Below are 9815 nucleotides of genomic sequence, written 5' to 3'. Positions count from 1 at the left end.
CAGGACAAACTTGAGCTGAATCCTGGCTATCTGCATGACAGTTGTCATGCAGAGAAACCAGACACCCCCGTAAGACTGGGTCAGGCTCCTTCCCTCTCCTACAGGACTTCAGGGAAAAGAGCGCAGGGGGAAGACCGGGCCGGGCTCTCTAATCCAAGCTACGCGAGATGACAGACTGAAAGTTTCATGGCAAAATGAGGAGTGTCTTGTGTAGTATGTAGCACCTCCACACTTTAAAGCCATCCTGAACATCTATGGTATAGCTGTGTACTGTGTGTGTACAGTACATATGTGTATGATACAATACAGCAAATATATAAGCCCATGATGACATCTCATTCTGATATACAAATTAAAAAATGACTGATCTTGGGTTGTGCTGACTTTAATAATGCATCTCTGCTGCTTTATTCATGTTTGCAAATTAAAATATAATAAATTAACATTTCTTCTAAAAAGTATACAAAAATACTGTCAAACTTTCCTAGAAAGCCTCAACACAGTAGTATTGCCGTGTGTCGCATGTTTACTAAATAAGCACAGTGGTGTATCTAGAACTGATGACAACGGTTCACCCACACACTCTTCCTTAAGAAAACATTTCCAGATGTTTTACTGTCCGCTCTGAACAGAAGCAGAAAGGAGGAGTGGACCTTCAATACCAGAACACCCCACCCTCCCCAAGATACTGTTGTACCAACTCTAGAATGAACAGTGCACCACTTAACCTGCACATTTCGCTCATACAACTGGACCTGTTTTTTTTCTGTTTTTTTCTTTTCTTTGTTGAACCTATGCATCAACATGGTTGAACTCTATGAGCTCTAAGAAACTCAAACTGACAGATCAGACAGTTGGGAAGCTAAAAAATAGATAGATAGTAATTGGAAACTTCCACTCATAATCTGACAAGTTACTGAACAGCATAGATATAATGTAAATATTATGGCCATCGAAGATTACAGTACATTGCTGAATGGGACAATAACACTGGTCTACGATCATGTTACATAACCAACTACATTATGAAGCATCACTTCAGAGCTCTCCATCACTATGTTTCTGTGACACAGGTAAAGACATGTTCCTGTGACACAGGTAAAGACATGTTCCTGTGACACAGGTAAAGACATGTTCCTGTGACACAGGTAAAGACATGTTGCTGTAACACAGGTAAAACATGTTCCTGTGACACAGGTAAATACTTGTTGATCCAGAATGCATTTTTGAAGACATTAAAAAACATCTTGTGGATTCTAAGCTTTCAGGTCTTCTCCAGTCTCCATTCCTGGCGTGTCATGCATTACTGGGGGGTGTTTGAAGTTGGCACCCCAAATGCCAAACAAATCCATTATGGCCTCATGCACAAGAGGAAAGAAAATCAATCCCATGACTACTGTCTTTCTGTTGTGGGTTATTAAAAAAATTATGGATCAATAAAAAAACGAAATGTATTTTAAATAACAGAACAAAACACGATAACAAAAGTCTTTTTCATCGAGATTAGCAACTCACTCGGCTAGGCTGCTGTTTACATACTAAGTCCGTCATAAAATCAAACTCGTTCTGCCCCAGCCACAGCTCGGGCAGTTCTTTTATCCGGTCCAACCCCATCTCTATCACCAACGACATCAAGACCTCCTCGTCAATAAAATCCGTGTCGATGACGTTGGGGGGCAGCATTGCTACAGGCATGTGGTGCGTGTTTAGGGGCACTCCGGCCGCGCTGTACTTGATGTTATTGTCTCGGAACTGTTGCCCTGTCCCGTTTAACTGGTGATTGGCAGGGTGCAGCTCGTGCATGTAATGATGATGAGAAGGGTGCGCGTGCTGAGTGTAATACTGCGTGTTGAGCTTCTGCAGCTGCATGCTCGCCGCGAGCTGCCCCTGGCTGGTCACGGCAGGTCCGACAAACTGGGCGCCGAAGCGCGCTGGCGGCGGCAGGTTGCCGTTCGGGTGTCCTCCGTTTATATTCCCAGAGCTCGCGGCGTGCCGGACTCCGTGGTTCGCGTTTACGCTCCCTCCTGCGTAATGCACGTGATCTCCAATTAAGCCGTTGTAGCCGTGCTGCGGCGCGTGCTGCTGCGCGTGCTGCTGTAGCGGGAACTGGCCCATTCCCAGTCTGCGGGCGGAGGGGTTATGGTGGAGACCATTCACAGCTTCGGGGAAGCGTCCATGGTTCATTGCCATCATGCGGTCTACCATTCCCCTGAAAAACAATAAAAACAACTTCTTAAAAAGCGATTTACGTGGACGTCTTCGTGTCTTCAAACATGTTTTCCCGGCGCAACGTGATGTAGGACTGAAGTTTAAATTCAGTTGTTCTTCACCGTATTACTTTTGAAAATCAAGATTTACGTCAAGATACATTAGGGCGACGATTAGCAGCAATAAAACGGGTTTAACACTTGCCATCCGATGCTTAGGTTAGAAATTCGATGTTTACATACACACCACACATTTGCGCTCCTACAGCAGAAAAAAATCGCACAAAATACACACAATGAAAACTTTACCTCCTTGGTAGAATCTGCTGAATGCGTTTCACCGCAATCGACAACGGAAAAGTAAGTGAAACTATCCAACCGAGTGAATACAATCCGTAATCCAGGTCAACGAGCGGTGCGTGTTCTCCAAAACGCAGAACCGACACACTCCGAACCTCTGCATCAAAAAAATAAAAAAAAAACCGCTCCAAGCTTTTTCGCCCAGCGCTCATATACAAGCAGGCAGGGGCGGAGCGAGCCGAGCTCCCGCCCGGACACCCGAAATTCTGGAGTCCGGATTGTGCGAAACCTGGAGTTGACACGCACAAGCGATCGCCTACCTTCTGTGGAGCAACACCATCAAACATTACCTCACTGCAGCTATTTCTGTTAGGAGAGGGGAAGTGTGGAGTCGCCTTTCACGCTCTCCCCGAGCCAATGTAACGGCATATTTCAACCAGTCACAAAGTTTACATTATTTGCCAGTCATTGTGCTTAACGCTGTAGTGATGATTAAAAAACTGTTATAATCGTTGATCGACTACAGGTTACAGTGGCAAGTTGACACGATTTACACGGTTGGACGAGTTTGCAACACGCAGATGTCAGTTAATCGCCACGTTTCGCACGTCCAATCCATCCACAAACGTCCAGCCACAAACGTGTGCCCAACGCGTCAGACAGCCTGGGGGTCAGACAGCCCGGGGTCAGACAGCCCGGGGTCAGGCAGCCTGGGGTCAGACAGCCCGGGGTCAGGCAGCCTGGGCTCGTCTCCTCTCCCTCTATAAACAAAGTTGTTATCGGGGTTAACAGCGCGTCCTCCCTCTGGTACTAACTGCGAGATTCAGGTTGGATCTCACTCAGATGTACTTAATAGGGGGAGAATTAATACCCTTATTGTTTTTGGTAATTTATCGCTTAAGAAACCAGTTAGCCTGCTGAATATTTTAGTTCCGAGGCAATGCAGACACACACCTTAAGATATTTTATTAAAAACAACAGCAACGACAAAAAAGTTATTATAGAGATCGAATATTATGGACTTTACCTGGGCGTGTTTGGTACTTGTTGGAATTGCTGTAAGGAATGCTGGGAAGTGTAGTCCACGTGAAAACCACATACCACAAACACAAAACCTACATGTCACTATAGCAGAAGTGAATCCTTTGTAAACCTGTAGGGTATCACCCCGTTTCCCACCGTCTTTCCAACGTCTTAGCTGCATAATCAAACGCTAAATGTTACAGTGGTGCATTGGGTTACAGATCTCTAGCTTTATTTATATAAACCATACCTAGGTTTATTTATATAGACCATACCTAGCTAAATATTACTCAAGTACACAGGAGTCATGACTTTCATATGCTTTTCGCAGGTCAGTCCAAAGGGTAAAATAACTCAGACTACAGCAGGAGCGTCTTTATGTGTTTCAGTTTATGGAGACCCACTCAGTCCTGCTTCAGTCATTCAGTGGCTTTCCAGTGGTGTTTAAAGGATGAGCAGTCTGAATGTGTCACATGAAGGCATCTGTCTAAGGGCCTCACAGCCACAAAGGCTTATGGGAAAAACCTAGGCAATGTTAGCAGTTAACCACTCAATGCATTCTGCATGCCTTCATCTTCATGGCAACTTCAGTCTGCTCTGGGAGTGTTTAGTTCAGTCTGGTCTGGGAGTGTTTAGTTCAGTTTGCTCTGGGAGTGTTTAGTTCAGTCTGCTCTGGGGGTGCTTAGTTCGGTTTGCTCTGGGAGTGTTTAGTTCAGTCTGTTCTGGGAGTGTTTGGACAAGTCTGCTATGGGGGTGCTTAGTTCAGTCTGCTCTGGGGGTGTTTAGTTCAGTCTAGTCTGGGAGTGTTTAGTTCAGTCTGCTCTGGGAGTGTTTACTTCGGTCTGCTCTGGCAGTGTTTAGTTCGGTTTGCTCCAGGAGTGTTTAGTTCAGTCTGATTTGGGGGTGCTTAGTTCAGTCTGCTCTGGGGGTGCTTAGTTCAGTCTGCTCTGGGAGTGTTTAGTTCACTCTGCTCTGGCAGTGTTTAGTTCAATCTACTCTGGAAGTGTTTTGCTGGATTATACATTGGCTTATTCTTGCTATTTCCACAATTTAAAAATGTGAGTAGGAAACGTCCTCATAACCCCTGGATAATATGAAACGTTTACAGATTCTGCAGTGTGACCAAGCGTTATACCCAACAATGTTACTGAATCAGAGATTTATTATTTTTTTATGTTTAAACATTTGGACAAGCATAAGAGTAAATTCAGTCACATTACTTGAGATGATGGTAGTGTTAGCGGTCTGCAGCAGGGGATGTCCCTGTACAAGGGACCACCCCCTCCCCACAGACAACAACACCAAGTCCAACTGCACCATTCCTACCACTAATACCATCACAACTACAGGTGATTAATGTAAAATCGTATTGATATTGATATACTGATATACAAATATATATACAAATATATATAAATATACATACAAATAATTGGTTTTCATCAAAACTAATATGGTTATCTGTAGAAATGTGGCACAGACCTTAGTTTAGTCTATACTGTACTCCTGACAGTACCTGCGATTTTGCTCAAAGAACAAACTGTATCATCTATGTAGTGCAGTGTTGCTGAGCTGAACTGGCGTTTTGATACAAAAATTTGTTGATTCATTGAATAATGTAAAGTGGCTTATCATAAATTTGCTAAAAATATTACAGCAGAAATCATGACTGGGAGAAAAAGTTTTAATCTTTAATTTAATCTCACAAATGAATACTGATGTGGATGTGGGCATAGTTCCCTGTTTGATTGAATATATGAGCTATTCTAAAATATCATTAATCGAAAAAGCCAAAGTAAATAATGAAGAATAATATCTTATTTTTGTTTTTGAACTAACAATGCTTAACTTGAAAAAGTTAATCTAAAATGTATTACAGGCATACGAAAGGGGGAAAACCTTATGTTGAAAGCCCTGGGCTTCTGATTGTCTGCTTGTATTTGGCTCACATGTGGAGCTGATCATGTACTTGGGTTTGGCTCACGTGTGCAGCTTATCATCTGCGTGTGTTCGGCTCACGTGTGCAGCTGATCATCTGCTTATTATTGGGTCACGTGTGCATGTGCACTGCCAAAATCAGCTACCATCCTGGACTGTCAATAATAAGCCAGCTTCCCTAGAGCATGAATCAAAACTGCTGCTTGGATGTGGAAGTGTGGGGCCACGTGGCAGGAGCACGTGGAGAAGGCACACGCTGCTTATCACCACGTGGCAAAAGCACACGGAGAGGGAACACACTGCTAATCACCACCACCCTCCCACCACTTCAGCCATACTAGTTCAGGAGAGGTGGAGAGGGGAGAAGCTCATGTTTACACTCTGTAGCAGTAGGAGATGGCAACAAATCACTTGTGACTTGTGACCACTATATCAATTCACTCTTGTTCCTAAAGCCTTAAAGTCAACTGTGTCAAAATGAAAACAGAGTGTTTCCGATCACATGGATTATGATAAAAATAACAAGTTTATTCAAAATAATTTGTTTATAATTGTGGCAGTACAAAGACATATATTATGATTCCGAGTACAAAGACGTGGCAGATTTAACATGTAGATTTCAGTTGTAGATTCTTTACTAGAGATGTTTATAGTACTTATATATACTTAATTATAACACTTAATTACTTTACTATACATGATATCTTGCCAAAGACATCCAATTAATTTTCTCCCACTTTCAATAATTTGGTATGTGTTGATAGATTTTATGAGGCATGACAAGGCATTGAGCTTATCTCTCTCAGAGTTCTGTAGAGAAATTGCAGATAAGTAATGTAGAAGAAGAGAACTATAGGAGAAATAGCAGAGCTCACTCCACTCACTGCACTGTCGTTCAGTATGCTCAGAGTGGTTCCGTATGCTCATGTTAATGGTGCTACAGGGGACAGTAGAGGTGGATCTTAGGGTGAACAACACAGGAGGAGCTTAGTCAGTCCTTGTTAGATCTAACTGAGCAGAGAGCTATACTGTACCTCTTTCACTTTCATGAGAAGGGCCTTTATTTCTGTTAAACAGAACTCATTCCCTGCTCTGGTTTAGTTTACATTAAGTGCTGACCCAAATGGACTCGTAGTGTATGGGGAACCCAGCTCATAGGATTCATCATAGTTCAAAGTCTACATGCAGGTGTGCATTTGTTGTATTACCAAGGTTATATTTTGTGATTATTTATCATCACAAAATAATGATAAAAACTTAACAGAGTAAAAGCAATCTATGAAAACAAACATAATATGTTTCTGTAGTATGAATTTACTAGGAATTTATCCTTTGAATTTAATAGGATTATAATAGGAATCCTGTGATCTGTTGTAGTTAATGAGGGTAATCGTTAAGCGGAGTCTGGATCTGAACCCTGACCTCCTGCTGTGTCTTCAGTGGAGCGAGGTCCTGTGTGCAGGTTAGCATCTCTGCTGTTGCAGTATGAGGTGAGACAGGTAATAGGGGGTGAGTAGAACAACCTGCAGAAGCCCCTTTTGTCTACTTCACAGGCCCCAGCTGCACCAAAGTTCCTTTAGCAGAGGATGCAAAACATCAAAGAAGAGAGAAGAGTACATAACATATTTATTACTCTATAATAGTAATAATAGAACTCTGAACCTGACATATTGCAAAGCAAAGTGTGCATGTTATCACAAAGGTTGTGCATATGCACTACAGGGACAAAGTGTGTGTGTGACTTCCAGGCCCCTTGTGCACAATGTGGGACACAGGACAGTTAGCGTTACGGTTAGACAAACTAAAGACAAAATATGATGTTTACAGACTTGGGAGTCACTTTCTGGTAAAGGTACAAAAAATAACGTCAGCTGGTTTTAACTGTGACTTCAACTGCCTCATGTAACGCAGCGGCTCAGTCTAGTTGGGTGCTCGCCGGATTCCTCCGTCCAGATGTTTCGCCTCTTGCATGACTTCACACTTCCACAACAGAATGGCAGGGTCAGCATTCAGATTCCACTGAGCTGAAGCGTGTGGCCAGCACTGTGTGTGAGGCCAGGTTCCTGCACTGTGTAACGCAAACATTACAAGACAAGAGAATACTCAACAAACACCACAGCACAACAGAAAAAAACCCAACAAACTCCATAGCACAACAGAAAACCTAAAAAACACTACAGCACAGAAAAAACCCACCAAACACCACAGCACAACCCAACAGTCTCAGATTCTTCAGAGTGCATTTGGTAAGGGTAAAAGTCAAATGAAATTTTTTTTCTTTAATTTGTTTTAAAAAGTTTTTTAATTAATTAGTTTTTTTTATTGCTTGCCTTTCAGTGTGCTGGTTCTGAGGAAACTGAGGAAACCGAATACAACATTTTTCAAGAACAAAAAGTGTGTTGGTTTTTTGCATCAATCAGTCAATCAAAATGTAGTCATACAGCACTGTGATACATATGTAGCCCCCCCGCCCCCCCCATGCAAGAAACGTTAGGAACCAAGTCCTGTGTCATGCCTAATATAGTCATATATCGTACAGCCCACCAGGATCCAGACAGCCCAGCCGTATTCCACCTTGAGTCAAAACAAAGCTCTGCACGAGTGAATCCTTCTGCCCATTCCTGTTCTGGATTCTACGTTCCCTCATGTGCAAAAACAGTTAGAGCTCTGTAGTGAAACAAGCTGTGTTAATATGGAAACCCTGATCTGGAAATCTCATATAATAGCAACTGCATTTCATCATATGTTTGTTGAATGCCTTGGACAGATTTGGATTTCATTAAGAATAAAAAGGTAGTGTTACTTATAACATGATGTTATGAGCCTAACCTTCAGTACCAGTGGAGTAGCTATTTACTGTCGGTGTTAATTTCCTTCATCTGGATAAGACGTGTCTTGTTGGACAGAACCAAATTAAACCAAATTAAACATTCAGCTCCTTGTTGCTGACTCTGAAAATCTATCACCGTCTAACTGAACACTGAACATATGTGTAACAGGCTTCTATGAACCAGTGTGATAACCTGATTATTTATTTCCCCAAACTTCTAAGAATGACCAACCGAACTCTAAGAATGGCCAACTAAGCTCTAAGAAATGCAAAATAAACTTTAAGAAAGGTCATAATAATGACCAACCAACCAACCTGAGATCTTTCAGAATACACAACCAAACTGTGATAATATGTACTCGTGTTCAACACAGCCTTTCCCTGGACACATCGCACATTCACATCTCCTCATCTCCACGTTCCAAGCTTGCTATCATTAGTCATTTCTTGATCTTAAAATTTCTATTCAATTTTAAATTACAAATGTCAATTAGTTAGTCCATATTATGCATGTCTAGTTTCCTCTCTTCCATCAACAGGGAGCACAATGTGAAATAAACACAGAGACAATCAAGGTTTAAAAAAAGTGTGAGCAACTTCCTGGCAGTCTCCAAGCAACAGGACTCATTGGAAATTAATACTCTGCCCAACACCCTGAAATTGACAGTATGCACCGTGGCTGTGTAGCTGCTCCCAGTGTAATGCCAGCCTGAAGCTATTAAATTAAGCAGCTTCATGCTTGAACTGAACTGTGTGAATAAAAACTCCATTATTCCTCTACACAAGTTAGTGGCCACTTCTTCATATATACTGCAGTCAAACTAAACCATGAATAGAAACTTAACCAATTCACACTCTCTCTGTCGGAGCTGCAATGAAATGCGTTTGATGTAAACGTATTTACACTGAATGATGACTTTATTAGGTACATGTGCTCCAGGTCCTGTTCTTCTGGTCAGGCCTGTGTCTTGTTCTTCGTACGTTTGTCCCGTATCTCCAGGGTCCTTGTTCATCATCTGTACTGAATGGCAGGTGATATCTGTACATGTACTGCATGTATTATCAAGCCTTCCTTTAGATGTCAATGACAGGTCAAAATCTACACCTTTATGTGAAATTACACCAGTTGCAAAAGCATATAATTTCTTACAGAATGTAGAATACACAGTCAAATGTTTTCTAGTTTCTTAGATCAGAACAGGTGTATTGGGTGGACTGGGGTGGCTTTTAGAAATGCAAAAATGGTACTGAAGCCATTTTTGGTGTCAAGGTTCACTTTGTGGCTTGAAAATGTATGAGAAATGGTGACTGATTAGTTTAAGTTAAAGTAGTTTCACCATTTCAGTTGAGCTTTTGACCAGCCTTGTGCGTGAGTAATTGCTAAGTCACTAAGTGTGTAAGGAGATTGGAGAGTCTTCCAAACACGCAGCAAGCCGGGAGCCAATTATCCATCAGCCTTTCTCATTCTCCCCACTCACCTGAATTGTGTGTTCATATTTATGTTTCCAGATTCAGTT

The 9815-nt window shown here is 42.0% G+C and overlaps 1 protein-coding gene across 1 annotated transcript; it reads right to left on the bottom strand.

The window, feature by feature from the left end:
- Positions 1-374: 374 nt before the first annotated feature.
- On the bottom strand, positions 375-3009 carry cited2 (Cbp/p300-interacting transactivator, with Glu/Asp-rich carboxy-terminal domain, 2). The gene is made up of 2 exons (XM_077017331.1): positions 2517-3009; positions 375-2209 (listed from the first exon to the last, which is right to left on the bottom strand). The coding sequence occupies exons 1-2, from the start codon at positions 2852-2854 to the stop codon at positions 1504-1506; spliced, it is 1044 nt and encodes a 347-aa protein (XP_076873446.1). The 5' UTR covers positions 2855-3009; the 3' UTR covers positions 375-1503.
- Positions 3010-9815: the final 6806 nt, after the last annotated feature.

The sequence above is a fragment of the Brachyhypopomus gauderio genome, chromosome 9, assembly GCF_052324685.1.
Source record: "Brachyhypopomus gauderio isolate BG-103 chromosome 9, BGAUD_0.2, whole genome shotgun sequence".
Classification (NCBI taxonomy): domain Eukaryota; kingdom Metazoa; phylum Chordata; class Actinopteri; order Gymnotiformes; family Hypopomidae; genus Brachyhypopomus; species Brachyhypopomus gauderio.
This window is presented reverse-complemented; position numbering and strand designations above follow the sequence as displayed.